General features: G+C 37.7%; 1 protein-coding gene across 2 annotated transcripts in view; it reads right to left on the bottom strand.

Annotated features, from left to right (window-relative positions):
* The window catches only part of LOC110380376 (EGFR adapter protein), a 114,320-nt gene that overhangs the window by 8,272 nt on the left and 79,428 nt on the right, over positions 1-26,620 (bottom strand). For both annotated transcript variants that reach the window (XM_049838689.2, XM_049838690.2), the window contains 3 exons: positions 12,178-12,258; positions 869-954; positions 8-226 (listed from right to left, as the gene is read on the bottom strand). In XM_049838689.2, coding sequence (XP_049694646.2) covers positions 8-226; positions 869-954; positions 12,178-12,258 — 386 coding nt within the window. The remainder of the gene's footprint in view (positions 1-7; positions 227-868; positions 955-12,177; positions 12,259-26,620) is intronic.

Here is a 26,620-nt window from a genome sequence, read left to right as displayed (position 1 = left end):
TACTGACGTGGTGGGTGTATCGGCGACGAGCGGCGTAGAGTCGTCGTCCTCGGGCTGCAGCAGCGCGCCGCTGAGCCCCATGGCGAGGCGCTTCATGAGCGGCGGCCGCTCGCCCAGCCGCCGGTAGCAGTTCAGCTCCGTGGGCGAGTTGGACTCCTCCGAGCTGCTGGGGCTCGGCTCGTTCACCAGCTTCGATACTCCCATTATGTTGCATTTCGCTGGGGACCTGCAATTACATGAGAATAGAAGGGTTTATTGATTGACAACTCCTTTTACATAATACGGCATTAATCGCGTGAACCTGTATGTACTTTTTATATTCCTTTGGAAAGCCTTTCATTTGGGCCATGAGTTTTTTTTTAAGTTTTATGTTGAAGTTTTGAAATAATCTTATGGAAGAGACGATAAAATATTGACGTCACTTTAGTCTAAAAGCCAAAAACTACTCTAAAAGCTAGCCTCAATAACTTCACAAAATATTGAACATGTTAGCTTCCAGTTTTTACAGCGTTTACACTCGAGTTCATATAATATGAAACGACTTTACACTGCATGGCAGCACACAGTGTCATACCTGTGCCGCATAGAACCCTACAAAATATGTTACTGCAACACCTATATTTAGGTCATAGAGCCGAAAATTGCAAAGCGATATTTTTGGACTTTTACATATTTTACTAAGCTTGCAGCAATAGTCCGTAGCTTTTTGCCAATTTTTACATCTTCCGCAGACGTCGGGCAGGTTTGAAACATCATACTGCCTTAGGTACCTGGATAACTGTATTCTTTTACAGTCAGTAACTCGGACAGATACAAATAGAAGTATATGGACGAATATATGGACGAATATGTAGAGAAGAAAGGTTACCTGTCACTACAATAGTGGTGCGTGAGGCCGGGCAGCGAGTCGGGCGCGCGCACCATGCCACAGTCGCTGCCGCTCAACTCCTTACTCTGAAACAACACAACAATATACATCAACATATCATTATTATATAGTGATACTAACCCTTCTTCAAACGTCATTCTGATAAGAAAACCATGTCTTTCGACGTAAGAGGATTACTCAACACAGAGGTTCCGAATGTGTAAGCGATGTTCACTAAAGTGTAACTAAGTTAAAAGGTTTGTAGTGTTCAACGGAAAGACAGAATTCAAAATATATTGTTCTTTGTTTAATGTTCTTTATGAAAAGAAGCACGTCAGTTAACAAGAATATCAACGCGTATTTGACTATTCGCACACTTAAATAGCTTTAGGTGCAATATTTACTAGACTATTTTGTAATCTAAATGGCGATAATTGCTAGACAATATAATTTACAAAATAGTTTATAGCTTAAGAATTATAGCTCGATATTTTACTGGTATCAATAAATATCTGTTGCCCAATTTTAAATCGGAATGCAACCTTTACGGAAATATTAATCAGTGCACTATGATACCGGTATCAGTACATTTACTGCTGACAGACGAAAGGCCGCAAACGAAGGTCGTTTGGCGACAGATAACTCAATACAAAGGGAGTTTCAATAGCCCCACTTGATTACAGCTCGATATAACCGCATTCCTACCAAAGAATGTTAGAGACAAAATAATGCAAAGAAGTTCCACTTCAAGGATAGAATAGAAAATTAAAAATTATTTTATCAAAAAGTTTAGTTTCAGCCTCTGTAAATTGCTCCGCATTAGACGGCATTTCAGTACCTTTATTTTACCCATAATGACGGATCAAAAATGTTCTGATAGTAATTTTCTCAAAGTTAGCTTTCCGAATGTCTAATCAGCCCACAGCCGTACATAGGCACCATCGTTATAGACTTCTAAAGCTCGTTCATCTCACATTATCGCTCTATAACTGGTACTTCTGATATTGTAATATCAGCGACACAGTTGCAATGCCGCAGGTATCTGTATCACGACATTACGGCACATTACGCCACATTACCGCACATTGCTGCTCTTATTCATACCGTTGCCATGGCAACGCACTCAACAGGCTATTACGACTGAAGTTAATACTGACTTATATTCATGTGCGCCTAATGCACTATTGTACAATGAATTGAAATTCAAGCTGTTTCCTCGTTCTAAGGAAATTACTTGACATGTCTCGATAAAAACCGAGCAAGTCTCGCAGATCCTACAATGTAGCTGATTGGCTTGAATCCTTTCAATCGTTTTGCTGGTGAATAACAGCGTTCAATACCTGCAAGTTTTCTTCGTGGACTTTTGGCTTGAAATTATTTGTATCCAGCTATTTCTTGCCGTTTCACCTTCATCTCTTGCCATACTGGGATAAAATATGGCTTATGATATTTACAAATAACGTTACTTGCTCTAAGACCAAAGAATATCTAAAAACGTATTTAAGGGATTCAGATTACCCTCTACAAACCTCCTAAATAACTTGACCTTTTCATACCTAATATTAGAAAGATGAGACAATATATTTTAAAACTCCATTATCATCCATTAGAAGATATTACGTGGAGTACACTGAGTTCATTCAAAGCTTTCATAGTATCCTATGATAAACAAACACCGTTGCCGTACCGTTATAATTACCGTCCCCACGTAAATCAATTTTAAGACAATGGAGAACCTTTTAAAAGATTATTTTATATCTAAATTATTCCAAAAGGTTCAGAAACTGTTTATTTTAAAAGGTTAATGACAAAACTTTGCCCTTAAAAAGTAAGAAGAAAATAAAGGCTCAATCCCAGTACGAAAACACACCTTTGAAAAAAACGTGAAAACTGACCTTGAATAATAAGAAAAACATTTTCTTACTAAGTATTCATTAACCTTCACTTAGTATTCACTTTAAAAAGAAAATAGAAGAATCTGATTTGACCGTGCACCTTACAACTTAATTATAATGTACTGAAGTAGCAACACTCGTAAAACTCGATCCTGTGTAAATACGTGAAGAATGTTGATAGGGTTGTGTTTGAGCGTGACGTCACACATCCCGTCGGCTGCCACAAATAAACTATGTTGTGATTCCGGTATCCGCTCCTTGTTTAACGTTCACATGTCGACCTAAAACTGTTGTGTTTGGGCAACGCATAAATTAACTTCATTGCCATGTTTGTGTCGGTTGGAATGATATCCTTATTTATTAATTTGTTTTTATGCAAATCCATGAATAAGTTATGTCTATTGTTCATCTGACATTTTCGTATTATTGATGAATCTGTGATCCATCATAACATTAATAATTTGTGTTCTTAAAACCATTACCTAAGAGAAGACCCTTTATTGCAAGTGTGTCTGCCTGTAGAAGCCCTTAAGTGCCGCCATTGTGCTAAGACAAAGACGTTTAAATCACAATTAATGTAATAAGCCGCAGACTGTAGCGACTCAACAAGTCCGCGATTATTGTTCAACTCACATTAAGTAATTAACGTCCCTATTGTTACTGAGACGCTTTGGGCTTCATCGGCTTTAACAATTTAGCGATCTCGCTCAAAATTTATAGCATCACGAAACAATAAGTTATTCGCTAAATCTACCCCCATATTAAATTCAGTGACTTCGATAAACAATTAGGTGTATAATCTCAAATTCAGAACCATTCAAGTGTTGTATTGTCTTCACTTATCCAAAATCTAATTTATTTATTTAAAAGTTAATTTACAACAAATATGCTATACCTAATGTAAAGAAAAACAAAACAATTCAAGTACCTGTTCCTTCTAACCAGTATACAAGCATAGGCAACAAGATGGCCTAGACTATTTAAGTACGTCTAAGGAGGTAAACAGTAAGAAGTTTTAAGGGTCGTTGATTTAAACCTCAGACATAGGAAGCCAGTCCCCAGCCGAACATCATAGTTTGATTGTGGAATTTTACGGAGCCTGATCGCAATTCAGCCTAACCAACGGAGACTCGTAAAACTGGGATGGAGGTCACAAGCCCTGCGAGATAAATGACAAAACAGCAATAAAACCAGCTATTAAGTTTAAGTAGGCCAACATTTTTGAGAAAACACTTGAAAATAGGTGAACAATATTTCAATCACCAAATAAATGAAGTGTAAAAACACCACCGGCAAGCGGGAGTAATCAGAAGATCAGCCTGGCTCTAAAATTAATAAATTAATTACATTACTCAAAGGAAGACGAAAATAAATAATTTATCTAACCACAATGTATTTACAACAATGCTACACAACACAGAGCAGATATCCTGGTGACCCAATTCAGAGTCAAACAAAACGTGCCGCTCTCGTCTAAATAGAGTGTCGGGCTAACTGGCACGGTTGAGCGCCTCCGAGAACTGCACACAACGCATCACACCCTGGAGTCATTCTACATGCACTAGATAAGTTTGTGTTGGAAAAAAACAAATGCAAAATACAGATGAAGTTGGAACCAAATCAGGACAAAATAAAGAAGACAAGTAGCAGTTATTAACTGAGAATAAGATGTAAACATGTTGATTAGAAGTCAATAATTGTAGTGCAATTTTATTGAAATCAGCAAAATGACACCAACAAAAATTTTCATATTTCCAAAGCAAATAAAATACATAATTCCCGTATTAAAATTGCCGAAAACTCGTATCTGTACAACTGCTTACGAGCCGACACACGTCCGTATAAAATATTTAAAGGAAGACGCCATGTTCGGGTGCACTCCCGTAAATGCTCACACGTAAAACTTTAGTGGTTGTGTGCACCTCCTCGTGGACTCGCTTTATGGCCGAATCAAATAGGAATGGAGGCACGGCGCTAAAGGGAATTGGACGACTTTAGAATGGCAATAATGTGAGCAGGAATGTTCCTCACGAATAGTTAAGTGAGAGCGCTCCGCGTTGGAACTTTCATTCATAGATGTCGGAAATGCCGAATATAGTCAGGAACAGTAAAAAGACTATAAACTTTGCTGTTCAAGCTTAATTTAAAGTCTGGTTCATCAAACGGGTTATTGAATGGGAGAAGTTACAAACATCCTCAACAGTACCTAATCCAACAGCTATAACATCCGGTCAAACCAACTGTAATTAATGCCAAGCTTTCCTTATTTACCGATCATATAACAGCCATAAACGTATCGAATGATAGCCAATTGATGACATTACAAGCGCCGGACCCTCTCCGGAACCACTCCCTCCGCACTAATGTGTGTGAAACCATAACAGCATTAGATCACCCTCATAATTTCATTAGTTGTTTTTTGTTAGGGTATATTAATATTATTGCTTTACCATCTGTTGAACGTTTTCGTTGGGGGTTGATGGGAGTTTTGAATATTGTTTTATGGATTCATTAATCATTAAGTTGCCCGTCGACGGACGTGATTGAGTTTCTAAAAGTAATGGAACTGATTCCATATTATTTTTATTTTATTTAATAAACGCGAAGACTCCGTTAGTAGTTAGTTTGAGAGTGTTGACTTTAGTAAAGATCCTTAAATTCAATTATTGTGATGGTTAACTGGCCCATTTATCAAAGAAGGCTTTATGCTACTTTTCCCCCGAGACGCAGCCGAAACCGCAAGAAAACAATAAGAATTCGTAAAAGCTGCTACTGGATTGTTTCTCAAGGATAAAATGTAATTTGTAGCCGTTTGAAGAAATAAACAATTACGTACTTTAACTGGGAACATTGTATACGCGTATTGAAGAAACTCCAGCGAGCTTACGACCTGAGATAGCTGATAGTGGTGCGTTCGTGCGAGCACGCGACGTTGCGCAATCACCAGACAATAACTTCTTATGATTTGTCTACCCTCGGCGTAGGGTCGTCTGCGTATTCTTTTGTTTTAAGGATATCGTTCTGGAAGCTCATAATATAGCATAATGTATTTAATGAAGACAGCGTATAATCGCAATAAAGGCTAATGGTAATAAATTAAAATTAGCTCGCCTGAACGTGGACAAGCCCTAACAAGCGATCGCCAAGTTTCAGCATTTTTACGATCGGCGCACAATTAACGACTGTTCCGAGCAATTATTTCTTTATCTTTATAATGCCTGTTTTTATCGTTCGTGCGCGGCTCGATTTATTTCACTTGCCCGAATATTTTAAGTGTTTTATTACTGGGTAATTAATTTCTAGGCTTTCTGTCGGCTCTTTGTACCACGAACGCTAGCTTTGGTACTATTTTAGTTCGTAGTGTTAAATCATAACCATGGACCGTAATAGTTTTGGTACAAATATGAATTATGCGCCCTAGTTACCGTGATGGTCTAGCCGGGAGGAACATTGTGAATTTAAATTCCGTTTCATATTTAAGGTCGGTGCTAATGTATTCGTAGATTATTGCCTAAGTTGGATTAACTCGGGATGCGCCGGGATTGTACCTACGCGGAGTAGTGTAGCCACAGGAGACCTGGCTTACATTGATATGACCTAACTAAGTTTATGAGAACTTACGAGTGAGAAGGACTAACAACGCGCTCCGAGTTTTGTTGTTGTGATATGTTTGTGAATTAGAAATATTATAATAATTTTGCCAGTTTTATTTACATTTTATGTATATGAGTAGGCAAATGTGATGTTTAGTCTTTTAGTACTTGTCATACACCAAAAACATTTAAATTCACAGCGAGTTAATTATGGAATACTTGACGGACTTATCAATTAATTAATGTCTAATAGACAGCAAAAATCCCATTAATGAGATTAATGTTAACATTGTTGCATCAATTTTGCTTAAATATTCAGTAGGCGCCCTTTATAAAATGTGTCTATGATTTTCAAAAGTTCACGGCCGACCTTCAGAACAATATTTGAGTTTGGAACATTTAATACAATTAGCAGTAGCACTGCAGATGTGTATCTGGGAGCATATTTATTAGTTGCGTGCGAGCGCGCAGTAGCCGCCAGTCGCGCGATACCGCGCCGACTCGTACCTACGCATAATGTGCGCACTACTTTTTACTAATTATTGGACACAGACACGCTATTGTACGCTTTTATTAAATTAGGGCCTTATCGTTGAATAGAAGTTTCGTCTTTTAAAATATGTTTGAACTTTTAAACTACATATCTCGAATATTCGCTGAATTCGTTTTTTAAAAAGAATGTGAAAGTAATTTGTGCACTGGTAATATAATTTTGGTTAGAATTGTTTGGATGTTTACAGAGAAATTGTTATTTTTTCTATCTTGAACAAGCAAAAGAGAGCTTTGTTCTTACCTCAAAAGCGTTTTAACCAGTTTAACGGGGGCTGTTGACTTATCAATTCCTTAGACTTGTGAAAATCATTCTTCCGACAACCTGCCAGATATTTGCAATCAATTTCAAGGACCTCAAAGCCAATCATACCTCTTCAGAAATCCAAATCAAAACTACGCACTTTGGTAATGACGTGTAAAATCGCTTAATATTTCATGTGAATTCCGCAGGGGGTTAGGGCTGGCCTACATGCCGCGATGGCAGTGAACACATCGGCCACGTTTTCTATCAACATGTAAACGTACGATGAATTCCATTCCACTGCGTCCCTCGGGACACCGTGACTTGCATGTGTGGGTTCACACTTATAGCGCGGATTTTTGCTTTTAATCATTTATTAAAAAATATTATTAGCAACTAGAAATACGATATCATATGGGATTACTCATGGATAAACTAAGTAATTTGAATGTTAATAAGCTTAAAAGATGAATCACCAAGACCTTTTTATTGCAAGTCTACAAAAATTAAGTAATTAAACTTAAACCTGATATTAAAATCATAAAATGCGCACTATAAATTATTCCAAAAAAAGTAAGGCAGACATTAAAATTCTTAAGTAATTTATTCACATAATCCTTCATTATGAATTCTAATATAATTTACTATACAGATGTCAGATTGAGTAGCGTCATATTTCATGTGGAATAACTTAGTAGCGACATCGGCTGTGACGTCACTCGTTAATATTAACATAAGCTGATTGAATATGGACGTGCCAGTACAAATGTAGACATTGTCCACTTTATCTTGACCTCCCATCGCGTCTAACTTAGTGCTCGTACAGTTAGTTCGGTAGTATGTTACGTGTCACGTTACACTGGGCACTCATTACTGGAATTAGTCGTAGGCTTAAGATGTAATTAAGCTAGTGCGAGCCGGCAGTATCGCCGAACGGCAGGGTTATTTAATTACGGGGACAGCGGGACTGAATTCCTGCGCTAGAAAGTGTTCCGCTGACAACTTCTACCGGTGGTGAACTGATTCCAAGGTATAGAGGTCACGGGTGCGGAGTGTGTTGTCGTGTGCGACAGGTTAACAGTTGACACAGTGTTGGAATGTTTGTATACTTAATTATCTATGATTTATTAGTATGATCTTTTGGAGACCGGCTAGCTAATTGGTTGGAGCAATATTTTACTTGATGCGTTCTAAAACTAATCACAGAAGTTTAATGAGTCTAAATATTATTAAAAGAAGTAAAAAGTTGACAATAAATTATGAAAAAATATGTAAAACTGGGACAGTGCCTTAAAAACGAAAGGTTTAAAATAAAAAGAGCAGTAAAGTTTTATGGTAAGGAGTGCTTTATCTAAACAATACGCTTCGACTAAGTTATGGACAAACAGGGTTGCCAAATTACATCACAAATAAATAAATGTCCATGACTCCTTTCCAAGGCTGTCTGCTTAATAACTACTGTATAGGGTAAATTATGTATAGTAATTACAATTCCTTTGCGACCTAAAAAATAGTGCAGTATTACATTATGTCAAATAGATACGAGAGCATTCATAATAATTCATCGTGCAACAATCACAACTAAAAAGACAATGTCTTCGTATTGAATAATTTAATAGCCATGAATAATTCACATGAAATCAACAATATGTCATACACAACATCCACGGGACGAAGAAAGGTAGAAACATTATCTGAGAGTCATTGTGACACTGTTCTTTGTCGGACATTAATAAACAACGGTGTAGAAAACCACGCTAATTTCATTTTTTTCTTTGTTTCAGGCAACTACGCAAAATGGGTGAGTCTCCTTGTATGATTTTACCTCATTAAACTTAACGCTATATTGAATGAACAGCGTAACGTTTTCAGGTGGACTTCAGATTGACACAATTTTTTTTTTTTTTGATATATCAATACATGTTATAAGCGTTTTAAATATTCGACAACCCTATCTGTGTAGGTTGCAATAAATCGCGCGTTATCTGCGCGTGCGGGAGCCGTGCCCGCGCGCACTAAACACCTTAATTGCCAAGTCACTCATTCAACATTTTCACCAAATACCAAATCTTTTTAAAAATAAAAAAATAATCCTTTTAATGGACCCTTAAACCTCTTTTTCTTAAAATGTTTAAGTTTACCAATATCTTTCATCGTAAACGATTTAACACCATTTGGTGTGAAATTATTATCCAATGCATTCGATAGTTGTCAGATAAAATGATTTATATTTAGAGCATTTTATAGTGTTCCAAAAAGGCACGCCAAAAATCGAAAACCACCAGAAAATATTACGAGTATTTAATTAACTTTAACTAAATTCAACTACGCCATATTAACTGAAACACAACTTAATCTTTTCAACAAGCAATCAAAACTACGTGCTGGCGACCGAACTCAACGACTAACTTCAGTGTGAAATCCAACAATTTAATTACACAACAGTCTGGGGCAGCCGCGGTTTCAATCGAAGTCGGACCGACCCGGCCGACGGACCGACCGGATCGGAGGGACGGAGCAAAATGCACCAGATTATAGACCGCGCAGACCAGCACGTGACTAGAATTAGAATGAGAGAAATATGACCATCATGTCTCATGTTGTTTGTGGGGGTTTAAATAACATTGTTATCATATGTTAGACGTATGCTGGCTAGGTCATTTTAACCCTAAAAGGTTGTATAGCTTGTAATTCCACGTACCTATAAAAAGTCATCATTCGATTTACTACGTTAATAGCACACGGGTGTACACATGTAAAAATGTTGTTTTCCATTCAGATGGTAAAGTTTGGAGCCCAAGGATGATAGATATAAAACTATTATGTAGGACAAACTAATGTGACTTTGTGAACACGTGCAGAGAGCTCTGTGATTTATGATGTGGACTTTTTGTTACTTTCCCCGTTGCTGAGGTACGGAATTTGAATGTAGCTGAGTGTTTTAGTTTTTCAGCTTCGAATCCGTCTGCCAATATGCTCACCCTCTACTTATAAAATAAACTTACTTTTGTAAGAACACTTTAGTATAAATCTTCAGAAAATGTGAGGCCCTTGAATTTTATACGTAAAGCGAATAAATTCTTTTCTCCGAATATAATAATAATATAAAACATTTTTGAAGTGTCGTTAAGAGCGTTTACCTGCGTCGGAGCCGACAAAGTTGAGAGTTGTCGGAGTTTCGCTCTCGTCGTAATCATTAGAACGTCGAAGCCTTCAGTTTTATCTCGACTCGGAGGAGTTCCGACACTTGACGCGCTCTTCCACAACTATTGGCGTAACTCTAATCTTTACGTTTGCTGTCCAAAGTGTTCCGTTATTTCCAAATCTAGAAGTACTATTGTAAGTTAATTGGTTTGTAACTTATTTTGATTTTAACATCTCGGACAAAAAGATGTCTTTATACTATAATAGTAAAATTACCCTCTTTAGCAATTTTCTTCTATCTCGTTTAGAAATGGGTAATATCTGCGAACTGTGACTCAAGATTTTATTAAAAAAAAACTGAATCAAGATTTTTATACAACAACTATAACATCAAATTGCATTCACCAATTTCTTGCTCAAGAGAGTCGTTGTTAGTTCTTCCCAGAACTTTCTTTCCGAGGAACCTCACATTCCATCAAATTACCGACAACAAATTATCAACCAACAAAAAAAGCCAAACCCATCATCCCGAAAACAAACTACTTATGTTGTTCCTCAATAAGTAGTAAGCAGAGAGTTCATAACATATGATTACCGCGAGTTAGACCGGGAGCCGGGACCGCTTAGCGCCGCTAATAATACATACCCGCCGCCATATTGATAGGTTTGCCTAAACACTGCGCTGCTTTTGTTTATCGCAGCTACTCCTCTTTGATTGATTGCTTCAATTTGATTTATTCGTTTTTAAGTAGTCTTATGGGTCTTAAATTGTTTGGGGATTCTTAAATTATACGTGTAGGTGTGAAGGTTTTAAATTTATTTTAAAATCAGCTATAAACAATGCCTTCTCGTAATCTCGTATAAATTATGTTTACGACGCTGTTATTAAACAACGCTTTTTATAATACCAGTTTTTTCAAACCGGTATGTAAAACATAATAATTTAACAGAAAATGTCACATTGACATGGTACCACCCGTCCAGAGCAGATAAAGCGATTCACTTTGCGATTATATATTTTTTATTTTATTTAAAACTATAAATTACCATAATTATTGTCACCGCACAAGTTGTACCTACTATTATTTTAACTGCTTTAAATTACTGGAGGCTGGAACCGAACCCGCATAATATCCGTCAACTATCCGAGACGGGAGGAGACAAAATTAATTACAGTAATGACAGTGGCATCACACGTCACGTCGTATGAAACCAGATGAGACCAATGATAGTTTTAATGATAAGCTGTCCAGTTCTCTAATCTATTGATATTATGCGTTAGAATGATGTAAAAAATCCGGTAAAACAAGCTAGCATTGCTGTGACAGATAGGGACTACTTTTCTGCGCATAGCTCCCGGTCTAACAGTGGCGAAACATTATAATTTTAAATACAAATATTATCATAGTGTATTTATTATGTACTAGACTTTAAAGCTACCTAAGTCCTAGGACCCATTTTTTGTTTTAATAAAACGTGCACAAATAACATTGTCACCATATGCAGCAAGTACTAGGGTGCCAGGAGCGCGCAGGAGGTAAACACTAAATCATCGCTAATGTTACCTGCACTAAACGTGTGCAGTGTACACAGCAGATATTAAACTTGAGCTCGTAATAATATTAGATGTTACGTTATTAATAGCTCGCAAGGAGCTGTGGTTACGTTTAATAATGATGCAGTTTGTAGGTTTCCTGGTTAACGTTACAGCGTTGTTAGAGATCTTGCGTTCAATTTCTAGGTTACTTAATTCTATTCAATATCACAGAATGCGTTGGGCCTGAAACTCTGAAATATGCGTGTCGGAGAAAAAATCATATACAGACAAAGATAAAGGAGTATAGCAGTTTTGTTGAGAAACAAATACGAATTGGTTATCCTTACCCAGAGCGGCGCGGAGGGCTGCAGCTGCGAGGCGAACGCCATTCGGAAAGCATCTCCCACCAGCGAGTTCAGTTCCTCCGCCTGCAACAACATACAACACACATTACTACATGGATTATACTCGGACTTTATGATAATCTTAGAAGACAAACCAGCCAGATATTTCGGATGTAGAAGTTAGTTAGAGGGCAAAAATTTTAAGTTTTATTATTCAATCAGCAGTAAAAAAGAAGAATTCCGGGTAATGTTGTGCATTATATCCAATCTACTCCTAAAACTATTAAAAGAACTCCTGAAAAATATAACAGCTCCAGTGCTATTAACACGAGCTGCAGAACTAGAGCTTATAACGTTACACTAGATGGTGAACAACAGCTATTACTATAAACAAGGCATAACATTTTTCCGAAGGCTGAGCGGCAAGTTTTAAGTGAGTCTGCGGTATTGCGCCCACTACCGCACCGCACCGCACCCGCCGCTACTTGCGCCGCCCCACGCGCGAGGCAACGCAGAAGTTTTACGACGCAGACAAATAGTCTGTTACGTTTACGAGTGCAGCGCTGCACTTTTATTTTATTTTCGGTACTTGTTTCAGTAGTCGCTGGTACTTGTAGCTTAGAACAAAATGGTGAAGAAACTTATTCACAATGTATGCAGTGGATAGAGGTTTATTGGCAAAGTTTAAGCGTGATACTTAGACTAATTAGTTTTAAGACAGACGTTTTAAGAAACTTGAACTTCATCTACTGAGTGGATCACATTTTTATTTAAATTAATTAAAATATATAATGTTTGAATATTCGCATCATACCAAAAGATAATTAATAGTCGTAGTTAGTCGTGGTGGCCTAGTGGGTAAAGGACCAACCTCAAGTATGAGGGCGCGGGGTCGATCCCAGGTCAGGCAAGTACCAATGCAACTTTTCTAAGTTTGTATGTACTTTCTAAGTATATCTTAGACACCATTGACTGTGTTTCGGATGGCACGTTAAACTGTAGGTCCCGGCTGTCAGTGAACATCCTTGGCAGTCGTTACGGGTAGTCAGAAGCCAGAAAGTCTGACACCAGTCTAACCAAGGGGTATCGGGTTGCCCGGGTTACTGGGTTGAGGAGGTCAGATAGGCAGTCGCTTCTTGTAAAGCACTGGTACTCAGCTGAATCCGGTTAGACTGGAAGCCGACCCCAACGTGATTGGGAAAAGGCTCGGAGGATGATGATGATGACCAAAAGATAATTAATAGCCCTGATCATTAAGTTATTCAAAAAATATATATTCCAAATAATAGAAGTCAACCTACTGTATTTTATCTGCTCTTGTTTAAAGCACTTCATACAACGTCAGTGAAGCTCCTATAGGCATTGCAATATTAAAACTAAACGCTGCCGTCTACGCGAAGCCTGAGAGATGTGCACTATTATAGGAAGTCGGAGCGAAAGTCGCAGGAAGCCGACAGTCAATGTACTCCAGTTAATCGGAAAGTCTGGGATCCAAGTCTGGGGTAACATTGTCTGCACAACAGTCAATAGCGGAGATATTACATGAGCGATATTAAAATGAGGTACGGATGAAACCAACGAGAACTGTAAATACAGAATTCATTTACTTTCGTCAAACAACCGCCTTTTAAAAATAAACATTAATAAAACATCGTACCTCCCGTTGTTATACCAAATACTTGAGCCCAAATATGATTGTGTTAAAACAAACATGGAAGTTACTGTGATACCTTGTACGGTTTGTAAATACACTTTTGCTTTATTACTTGATTTCAGATTTTATTGTTATAGGCATAAACGTTATTTTTGGTATAGTCTGAATGTGTTCCAAAAAAGTAAGTTTTGTGGGTGTGACCGATATGTGAGAGTGATAGCCGTCATGCGCCCACGACAAAGATTGACGACTGAGCCCATTACACAGCGAAGGCTAAGCTACGCTAGCCTAAATAACCTTCTAAAAAAATATTATAATATTAAGTTGGTTAAAACCCAGACACCTAAGTACTGCTAAAACCAACTTTATGAAAATGAAGCACATTTTGCAGTTAGTTCTAAAACCTTAAATTAGTTGACAGAAACAACAATTAGCTCTAAGTGAAGAAGACAATTTAAATGAAAAATCACGTAATTTGCTAACAGAACTCGCTGGATTCTGCTAAAATCACAATTTACGGAGAGATTTGTTACTTTAGAGATGTGTTACAGTCTCTTGACGGAGATCCACGCGGCTCCCTGGCGCCATGTTGTTTTACTATTTAACATTCATATGTTTTGTTTGTTTTCTGTATAACTTTATTTACATATCTATAGCACAGCTTCAGAAGTATGTGATGCTCACAAAACAAAGCTATGCCATACGTTGAGCAGTGACTTCATAGCAGAAATATGAGAACAATCGACGTATAACATCGCAGTGTAACGGGACCCGAGACCACTCGAGACCATGGACAAATTACACCATATTAACTTGGATAGCTCTATTGCAGCGTTTCCCAAATGGTGGGTCGCGACCCGGTACCGGGTCGCGAAGAAAAAATACCGGGTCGCAGCATTGTCTCCATATTTTAAATAAGTACCATCTAGCATCACACCCACTCTTAATAACGACAACAATTAAGGTATACAAAGTACCTTTTAAGTTGCCGAAATTAGTAAAATCTGCGCAGCTGTGTACGTTTTTTATTGCATTATTGTCCTAGCCCGTAATAAACTCGACCGTTGCTGCGTTGGCATATAGCTATATAATCAAGCAATACAATTTTTAATGCCTTTTATCACAACCTATAAATGGGAAGCAGGGTTTTCAACACTAGTGTAACTCAAAAATAAATATAGAAACAGACTTGAAGTCGAATCAGGGGTCCGATTCTCCTAATTTTACTTAAGCTACATACGATTCACGTTCGACTCGGTTCGACTGCGATCCAATCCCGACTCGATTACGATTGAAGCGTATGTGGCATTCCGCTATTTTTCCTTTGAAATAAACGTTTTTATCCTTTTCTGTCATTCAATAATGAATCATTTTGTCTGCTACAAAATGAAAACAAACAAACAAATGACTTACGATTGCAATATTATGATTGTAGAACAAACTACCGTGTAGAACAAAATCACCAAAATAGAAGACCAATCGAAAACCAATCGAATGTCGTTGGAATACGATTGGTCTTTTATTAGTAGCAGAATGCCCGATATGGTTAAAACTGCTATTGCGATCATATTGCGATTCGATTTCTATTCGATTTTGACATTATTAGACCCAGACCTCAGGATGAAACTGTCAATATATGTGTTTTATTTTGCCTAATACCTATTTCAGTGGGTCCAAAATCTTAAGTGGGTCACGAAGGAGGAGTATGAAATTTACCGGGTCACAGTACAACAAAGTTTGGGAAACGCTGCTCTATTGGATGGATAAACCACTGTTAGTTTTATAATAAGAGAAAAATTGAGGAGCCTTTATTTTCAGCCCATCATGTTTGTTTGAAAACAATTACACGGTATTATGGATGAAGATTTATTTACAAGAACTTGAACCTTATAACACCGGATGTATTTGGATCCAATCTGACAGAGTTTTGTAAAAAGGACTACAAAACATGCCTTCATAACAAAGTAATAAGTTTTAATCAGTTGTCGGGTTATTATCGAATGGCTGTCTAGAGTTACGTGAAAGTAACTTTCACTCATTATCATAGATTAAATTAGATTTAGAAGCCTTATTATTACTTCTTATTCTTGGATAACTTCATTAATCTTAACACGGTCCAATGTTCAAAGCGAACAAATGAAAGTTAACTGATTGAACACCCAATTGATCACCGAAACAAATTGTGTGATACGAAAGCCATGCTACTGATTGTCAATATGAGTCCCATACAACGATATGAGCATCACATTCATAAAGCTCTCGGTTATGGGGGCATATTATGTGATCGCACGTAATCGTGTCCACACGTTAGGGACGTTTGTTCAGATATCGATATCGATGCGCCACTACAGCTAACGGCACGTCACTAGCACACGATCGTATCGCTTCATTTGATGGCACATAACATCAACGTTAGTAGGAAATCAATGGATAATTCATTACTAAAACTGTTTGCATGATATCCCGAAACAACTAATTTTGTATTCTGCGATCGGAATGGATTATACGATTATCTGATTTGAACCTAAAACTGTTTTATGCCTGTGTTTGTTTATCAGTGAATCATTTATTATGTGTTGTTTACAATCCAGGGTATGGTTACCAGTATTGTGAAAATGATAGGAAAGTATGAAAGTAAACAGAGATTCGCTGCTATAAATAGGAGCAGTTAATTAAAGGCGCCAGGCTCACCGCAGTCGGTTCAGTTGTGGAGTTAATTCACAACGTCTCACATAAAGCTAGGACGTGCCTCCGCGATGTTCTAATGATACAACAAGTCAGAAGGTGCATTCCACACAATTCTTAGCAACATAGGAGAATTATTTTATTTCCTCTGTGATTGCGGTAACCATAACGAATTTTCTACAGTATTTTTCACGATTTTTCATAAATGATGGTTTTGAAAGGTCTTGACAACCTGTAGAAATGTAGAGTTAAAGGGCCAAAGTGACCAGTGACGTGAAAGATAAAATCATAGAAAAATAAGAAATCTAAAAAAAAATACGCGTGAAGTAACGTCAAATAGACCAAAACCGAAACGTCAGAAGCACCGAACCAACATAAAATCAATTATATCATTATTATATTAATCATTATCAATATGTTGTTCGCGTTGTCCTTCTGCATGGTGTTGCCGAGTGTGAGGTCGTGGCCGCGAGTCAATCTGTGCGCATTGAGATTAACACGTTTCTGCGAGTTGTTCCGCTATTGACTGCTAATTAACTCGCTTATTTTACCTAATTAACACCGTTGGAGCCTATTGATCTGTCAAAACGAGTTTTTATACAGTCTAACTGTATTTTATGACGTAGAGTTCTTGTTCATTATGTTTGGTGTAGTTGTAGGTCAATAATTTAGTGTCAATTTATTTACCAACCAAAATAATAAGCGTGGAACAGAAAAAGCGGGTAAGAGGAAAGTTAATCTACTTCGTTAAAACATTTGAATGAGATAAAACGTACTTTTGTCATTGTCAAAATAGTAAGATGATAACGACACGTATTATTCCTTCGTAGGAATCATCAAGCACATAATTATCAATGTTACTTTATCAGATGCTAATACATGAGCAAAATGAGCACTTAATTATCCTATTCGACAAACTGCATTCGATTAACCTGCCCTATTAGCATACATACGAAATTAACATACTTAGATAGGGTACATATCGGAATGTTTAGTAATCACTCGACAGAAAGTCAAAAACAATAATTTCTCATCACGTTATAAATTATTGGTAGCAAAACTTGATTATGATAAATGTATTAGCGTAAGTGGATCATAAAAAACTGATTAATCGATAGCAGATTGATAGATTATCTGTAGCCGATAATCGACTAATATATCACTCGGAAACTTCAAAGATGGCGGCAACGATTATTAATAGAAGACATGAAGTTTTCTGTGTAATTGTATGACCGTTAGTAGGAAGAAATTAGTGGAGTTGGATAACAGCAATGTTTGTTCGTCTTGAGCGTGTCGCCGGTAGCAGTCGCCTAACGATCGGTTGTGGCCGAACAACTGCGTTATAATTGCAAGCACGCCGACTCGCCCTCAGGGAGACTTGTGCTGCACAAACCAAGTGCACGTCCACACACTCTTATCTCAACTAAATAAGGTCGATATTAGCTTGTCTTGAATGTAAAGCTTCTTGGGTAAATTGGCTCAATTTTCAAAAGCATGTAATTATATAAATAAACAGTCTCGGCCGCTAGGTCTCAGTGACAGGATAATTTTCTAGTTCGCAGGAAACTGACTGCAATAGCTGCTATAGAGAATAGAAGCGAATGCATTCACAAACAATTAGCTTCCTTTTCCTGTAATTTCCTAGTCGTGATTTTGCATAAGTCTTTTCAACGTAATTTTATACCATTTGCGTGGTCTTCTATTGTTTGTACTCGTATACTTTAATAATTTGACAAATTGTAAAGATTGCTGTTCTTCCTGGACGTTTTTAAACAACCCTTTTAATGTAGGTACGCCATCGTCCTAGAAGAAGATTTTCGAAGGTGATTTTCTTTCTTTCTTTACAAACTATGTACTTACTTAGTCTTGCTAACAAACATCAGTCTAAACAAAAAACCACAAATAGTATAAGTAAAACTGTCCTGCTGAGCACAATTATCTGCAAAAGTGGGAAGCATCCCTACTCACGTGTCTCCGCTGAAATTCTATTGCCGGGCAGGCTGGCATGCGTCAGTACGAATGTATGTAGAGGCATCACACATTTACCACGTGGCTCTAATGTAATAACACGGCCTAAATGGCACGGTGTGGCACGGTACGACGCGGTACGGTGCAGAGCCATACGGTACGGACGCGTCGTAATGTTTTAATTGTCCGCAGAAACCACAACGAGCGGATGTGGAGCCCCTGCGAGATACGACGGCACACTGAACTCGGTTAAATACGTTCCTGGATCCTTTTCAACTGTTAACTGAATAATAGCGTTTATTTAACAAGGGTTGTAGTATAACGCAGGGAATATAGCCTATTGGTTTATAGGTACTTGAAAATCTACATTAACATCGTCACTGTAAACTTAAGCTGCTCTATCTTTTAATTGTTTAAGTATTTTAACCAGACGATTAAAGGATGGTGTGCTATCGTTATTCAAGAACACATTACAATAAATCTTCGTCCATTAAAATTGATTACCACTTCAATATTTTATAGTGCATCATACCTAAACTAGTCTCAGCTATAGAGGCTTAATGGTACATAGGATATTAAACTGTTGTAAATTACTGGTAGAACACGAGACTTGTAAAACATAAAACTAATAATTACTTCTCTTGCAATACGAACGGAAATTGATTATTATCGATACAATAAAGATAAAATTTGTGAATTAATATCTGAGAAACAACGTGCATTGCTGCAATGACTATTAGAGAACACCCTACAAGGCGATAGCAATAATCATTAAAGCACTTTCTTTTTTTGAGGACTGCGTAGACTTGTTCTACTGCCAAAGCTATGTATCAAAGCCAGTATCTACAATCGGCCTATCTCTCCATCTTAATTACTTAATTAGGCATGCGGCCCGCGCGCGCGCATCCATCATAATGCGGCCCCGCGTGTTTACAGCGCTGCCTTCGTAACATTATGTACCACGTACATAAGGCACGTTAGAATTATCTTATTATTCTCGAACTTATCTAAGTAACGGAATTTATTCAATGATTCCAAAGTTTCATCAAATTGAATTGTGCTTTAATCATATTCTGCTCCTTCAAATCAATTTACTTGATACAAACTACTCTCCTATCCCAAAGTCAAGTGAAGCAAGTAATAGCCACTTATCCAACACTCGTGGCGAGATAACTTACAGTGAAGACGCCACTCGCCCATAACGTCCCACTGACGGTCAGCAGCTAATTGATAACGACCAACAAACTTGATATGGTAAATAGTTCCCAACGCTCTCAAACTCCAGTTAAGCTCGCAAACTATCAGACGTGTGAAGCATTGGGATCGGGAGGTTTCTTTGAGAACAAACTTCGAACATGTGCGCCACAAGGGTTTATCATAATATCTGTTGTCAAATGTTACGGCTGCTCCGGGATACACCCCACTAACTTTGTGACCCCGATTTACTTTCTTTAGGACGGGATACCAAGTTTTTCAATTGAGAGAAAAATGCTGTTTGTTTTTCGCTCCGTAAATCTTGAAGACGAGACACTTTGGCATCCATCTCCATTAAGTGGAATTTTCATCTTGATTTAAATGATTTTTAGAAAAATATCGACATTGTCTTCTGTAATAATTGTCATAAATTGCCATCAATCAAGGTAAATACAGTGAACAGCTATAATCTTCTTAATGAGTAATACTTAGCGTCAGGCCGCGAAGGTACCAGGGCGACATTAGCATAAAGAGATGGGAACTAATTAGCTATGCGACTAACGGACCGCTAAATGCTGGCGTGTATGTGGTGATGAGTGACAGACCGATTTGTTTTGATCTCTTTAGTTTCATGGTCATTTAGTATACTACTTATTTATAAGTAACAATCTAATTTAATGCTGTTTTTTGTATGTAATTCGTATTTTACTCCTGAACTTGAATTGATGTGATCAACTGCTACGTTACGTTTGTAAAATACTAGATAGATCAATTTCACAAAGTGATGGAATTAAAAAAGAAAGTCAGACAATTCACCACAGTGGTCTATTGGCTATATACATCATATCAAGCCTCGTAGATTATTACAATATTCAAATCCAAAAGTTAATAAAACGTTCATAACAGCTTATAATAATTTACTCATCAAAATGTTTCGCCCACTAAAATAATATCAACGGTATAATTATTTTCGGACGTTCATACATGTCAAGTCGTAAGAATATTAATTTTTCGTCTTAATTAATGTAAATGCTCAGTGGATTAGAAACAAACTAGTTTGGGCGCCATAAATATTCCATCCATGGAGCTGCGCGTTGGCGCCAACACTCGACACACCGCGAAATGGAATAAAAACTTTGATACATCGCTTAACTTTTTATTTTAGTAAAACTGCACCGTTAGGAAATAAGAATGTGATAAGATTTTTTATATTATTCGATCTAATTTAAGTTTAGAGCACTTTTGAACTAGCCGCTTTTCGTAATGAAATCCTTTATTGCATTCCATACTGTAAGACAGTAGAAGTTGTAATACATGATTTCCGCGCATCGATGCCTCAGTAAGCTAAGCAAGCTTCTAAAAACTTGACTTCCATATCTTCCAGAACCACAAACAGGCTACAAAATGCTAAGCAACAGCACACATACACACAAAGCTCGTGTACATACAGGCGTGTGTCTGTGTGCATCCCCAGGCAAGTCGTCCGCATCGATCCGTGGGTAACAGGATTGCGATCGTTTCATTTACATTTTATTCGAGCCGCAAAACACTGCGGTAATTCAATCGAGCGCCGAATGCGTGCGAATTGATAGCGACGACGCGCGGGCGACGCGCGGTGTCTCTACTAGCGGGGAAATCGAGCGTTCACTGATAACACTGACTTCCTATATTTTCGAACGCTTCCCGTGGAAGGATAACATATAGGTATAGGTACTCATCTTTGTGTGTCAAAAAGTTACAGCCAGGTGGAACTGGATCGTTTTGTTTACAGCAATTTACATAATTTATATGTTTTGCAAGTATGTAATTTTACTTCTGCCAACAATGTTTACTAGCTCGTATTATCGTTAGAATAAATTAAAGTCGCTGACAGTGACATCACACCCTGAAAGCTTAGATCCTCGCCTGAATTGGTATCTGTTTACAAAAGCTGGGACACCGCGGCTCGCAGCTATTCCACGCAAATCGGCGCCACTCGGTATCGCACGACGCGACGCGGTACGACATCGTGTTTCTAGTTACAGGGATCAGGTGGTTTCATAACGAAACAAACACCACCATGTTTACAAATAACTAACGATATTCTTCAGATACAATTGCAATTATTTCCAAATATGACCTAGCAAAAAATATAGCATAAAGAAGCATAACTACGGAATATTTTGTAAATTGTAGTTTCTTACATCAATCAGCACAAAAACTCATTTCTCTAACAGCGCTGTATTGACGTACACAATACTGGTTAAGTAAAGTACTTGTCCTGAAACAAAGACTAAACGAGATCCGATGTTAGTTAGTTCCACAAAGGAAACCAACAAATAATCACAATAAAAGTGAGGAGAGCTCTCAGCTTGATGAATGTTGCGATTACTCGATGTCTGGGAGTGCGGCGCACGGCGGCGGCCGGTCAATTTGTGAGAGGGCTACATCTCATAACATTAGGCGGGTATCTGCTGGCTTTATGGCATTTCTATGGCAACCGTGACCCTTCTGGAGGCACAAAGATTTACTAGGGGTGGAGCACACTCGACCGGCAAAGAAATCCATTGCAAAAATAAAGCAATTTTTTTAACAAACTCTCGAGTTACTATACTTTCTGTCGATTCCCAAAAAGGTACGTATTACACCGTATAGAAATAAACCTCAACTGCATAAACAGCCATATCCGGAACAACTGGCACTGGGTCATACAAATATTTACTTCGTACGGGATTCGAAGCAATCCGGCGAGAAGTTGCGCAAGTTGTGAACACTACCAACAACGTACTGTTAACGTACAAATAACTTGAATTATTTCATTTAATTACCAAAATGCCCCGACAAAATAATAATTCATATGAATTTAATTATGACTTGATTCGTCGTATAGAAAAACGCAAAGAGATTTTCCTTTTCTTCTTTTCTTATAATTGAATCAAGTTAAATAATCAAAATTATCAAAAGCTCTCAGCTAAATAAAGAAGGCAATGTTGAACTAAACCAGACCACCCATTCGCAAGAATTGATGAGCGCCAGGCACGATACTCAGCTCACATAAAGTAAAATGTGGTCAACCCAAATGAAAAAAGAAAAAATCTAGAACAACTGACTCAATTTCGGTAAATCGTACATTGAATACACGAGTGCCAGACACGACACCCCTGAGGTCTTGTTACGCAATTTGATCAGAAAAAACCTAAACATTTTTTCGAATAAGATATCTACTAGACAAAATGCCTAACGGTGCGTCCTATGTAAGAGATGTAGATGCGAATTTTTGAATTCGCTTCGCATAGAGTTCGCATTGATTCGCATACATAGGACGTCCGGAATCGTCCTAATAACAAAAATATGATAGTAAAGAATATCTGAACGTGTGTTGTCTGTCAGTGCATGTAATGGCGGCTGGTGGTCGGTGGTCGTAAAGTACTGTTATCTGGGGAAGCGCTCCCGCAGGACGCGTCTGTTTCCCGTCCAGAACACGTGCGCTGTACATACAACTGCATATTATGTGCAGAAGGTTCAGTTACTACAAGCTGGGGCGGTAAACAATGTTCATGATTGACTTGGTTGACTTCACGATAGGCGTTTTCGTACATCATCATCATCATCTCAGCCATAGGACGTCCACTGCTGAACATAGGCCTCCCCCTTTGATCTCCACGGATACCTTTTGGTACATGTTGAGGTTAATTGTTATATTCAAGTAGGTATAACTGAAACTTAGAGGAAAAACATGATTTGTATTCGATAGATTTAAATTAAATATTAATTTTAAAAAATGTGTAACCAGTCGTCATGGGTGATAAAAGACTTATAAAAAAATATATTAATACGTAAATATCAAAGTGATCCTTCTGCAAGTAGGTAACTGATTTAAGGTACATACTTCACTAGATATAGTATTGTATGCAAGTGCGGGGTGAGAGGTTAGACTTCAAACTAAGATTTATTGCTCTGAGTGAAGATGATCCAACTGGAGAATACATGGATTTCATGCTCACTGCAACAACGTCCAGTTCGTGATGAATATTCGAATGCATCCTCTTAACTTATAAACCCAAAACGTCAGAAGAACATAAAAGCTACATTAATTATCCGGGCGTGAAGTGGCTCATTAGCTAGTTCTAAACACTAACTTATATTGGTTAAAAATACATTAACGGAAATCTTATATGTTTTGGCTGTTTATAATATTTCCGGGTTACAGAGAAACGGTTACATAAAGTATTTCTGTTGCGCCATGTGCGCGATAGTTTACGAGCGATTGCATGCTGCAGTTAACGATATGCAATGCTAGTGCAAACTCCGCAATATTAAGCTATTGACTCTTAGATCCAAGCTCTCGTAGAAAAATCTTTGTCATAAGAAAATTGGAATGTGAATGTTTTCCGTTACCAGAGCAAAATAAAGTATGTTGATATTAGGTACACATTTTGACCTAAACTTTCAAAAGACTTCCTCGTATTTTTGTCTTTAATCCATAAATTAACATAACGTCATTAACCCCTTACTGCATGGATTATGAAAGAGATGAAATAAAAAATATTTTTTAGCAAAAATGTGTTTATTTAAGCTTAATTAATGAGATCAAATTAACAAAAAAAAATTTTTACTTATAATTCAAAAGTTATTAATTAACGCCATATATGGCTTCGTATGCATTCTAGACATATAACCTTCGGCCAAATTTGGCTTCGTATGCATTTAGGACTAACGAAACTTTGAAAAATTTTATTCTTGGTGAAATTCTTTGAAACAATTACGTTTATCATTATAACACAGATAAATATTACATTTTTCACATAGTGTGAAAGAACGAAATTTAGAGCAATTTTGACATATTTGACGGGCGTTCTTCATCCAAATTGGAAAATGGCCAATCCAATCGGTTCGCACGGACTCCAAAGGTAAGTCTTGATGTCGAGCTGGCTTTTTTCGTGCCTTTTTTGCGGGAGCCGGAGATTCAGGAAAATAGGAGGGGGTGCCACCCCTACTGGATGTCGGAGTTCCAAGAATGCTCGATGGACGACCACGTTTCTTTTTCATAACAGCTTTTCCAGCCTTTCGCATATGTTCGGAAACGGCCAATTTGAAATCATATAGTGTTTAGATTTGGAAGTTGTTGCCGTCTGAAAATTTATCAGAGGGACGTCATCTTCAAAATCTGATTCTGATTCTGGTATAATAATGTGTCTTTTTGGAGGTAAACGAATGGAGCCAATATTACAATTATCGTCACAATCCGAATCAATATCACCATCATTTGGAATTGTTCACATGCTTTGCAGTGCCATAAAAGCGTGCTGGGTCCATTTATAAAACAAAAGAGAAAGAAGCCTTCAATGCATACCAAGCCAAATATGACAGTGTCACTTTTGATTATAATGCATACGAAGCCAAATATGGCAATTTTGAAAAAGTTGAAAATTACGTGAAAATATGCAACACAAAGCAAAAATCAAACAATCACCGCATAAAAGAAATATTAAAGAATACTATAATATTTTTTTTCAAGCGTTTACTCACCTTTATGGTATTTATTTTGAAATTACAAAGTAAGACTTATTTCACTGCACTTGGTCCGCCTCACGCGCTCAACATAACTTTAAAAATATTTGACAACTGTCTTTTGACATGAATTAATTAATTACCTTCCGTTTCCCAATGAAATTTTGGTTCTGTTAATGGTCTGATTTTTTAAATATTACATACCGATAGCTTGTAAAAAAAATGTAAACTTGGTCGTCCATATATGGTATCGTATGCGGTAAGGGGTTAAAGACTTAACAAATGCCTTCGAAAATGTTTGAATAGTCTTAAATTAGAGCTAAATGGCAAGAAAGCTCGCGACAGTAACAAGTTAGGCCGAACACTCAAACCGGGGCTAAGTTCGTGGAGTCTGACGCCAGCAACCGCCAGTAAATCTCACACGCACACTACTGCACGTCGGTAAATGTAACTCGCGCTTACCACTGTTTGAACGATTAACTGCGGATAATTATACTTTTAGAAACGGTGCCTGCGGAACATCCGTACACTAATATGATAAGCTAGCTCTGCTACAGCATAATATTTGGTCGTTTCATGTATTGGTGTTCAAATTGATTTACTTCGGTTTTTGTTCAATACACGTTCGAAGAGATGATGTCACACGATATTATTGGAGTGTGATACATTCAATGATCTAATCACTAAAGAATGATATGCTGCGCGACAGACATCAAAGCTACATGTATCTATAGTTTTGATTAAGCAGAGAATATAAAAGTTATAAGCTCTGTCCACAATTATTTTGTCTTCTCTCTGATTACAAGTACTCGCGCGACCTCATAAAAAATCAGCATATAAAGTTGGTAGATTGTAATCGGGGACATATCGGTACGGACCAGTTGGAGGAGCGCCGGGACAGGCGGCCAGAGGTAATGCAATATATTATGGAGGGCATGGGCGCTCGCGCGTGACCGACACCCCCCCCCCACGCCTGCCGCCTGACCTCACCCCCGCGGAGACCACAGAATGCAGCACATTGCCAGCTCATATTGGATTTACTGCTGTCATGTGAATTGTGCATTTTGTAGACCCTTGCGGAACTGCTCGCGTGGGACGACAAGAAAGTAGGTAAATTATTTTATATTTTTCAAATTGGTTGAAATCTACAGTTTTACATGTGAAGTGGTAGCTAGTAAGTGATTAAAATAATTATAACTAGGATGGGCCAAAAAATTATGATAGACGGTGAAAGTAAGTAAAAGATGCATTTTAACTTGAAATGCTACGCCTTGTTTCAATATAGTTTAACAGGCTTCTAAACGTAAATAAACTGCAGTACAAATTGCTACTGTATTGTAAGTTTTCACAACGCTCTCAACTCAGATATAAAAGCTTGTAAGTGGCTACTTCTTGCGTACAACTTAGTTGTTAGCGCTTTTTATTTCCAAGCCTAGGAGTAGCTCTAAAGTAGGT

This window comes from Helicoverpa armigera, chromosome 12 (assembly GCF_030705265.1).
Source record: "Helicoverpa armigera isolate CAAS_96S chromosome 12, ASM3070526v1, whole genome shotgun sequence".
Lineage (NCBI taxonomy): Eukaryota > Metazoa > Arthropoda > Insecta > Lepidoptera > Noctuidae > Helicoverpa > Helicoverpa armigera.
This window is presented reverse-complemented; position numbering and strand designations above follow the sequence as displayed.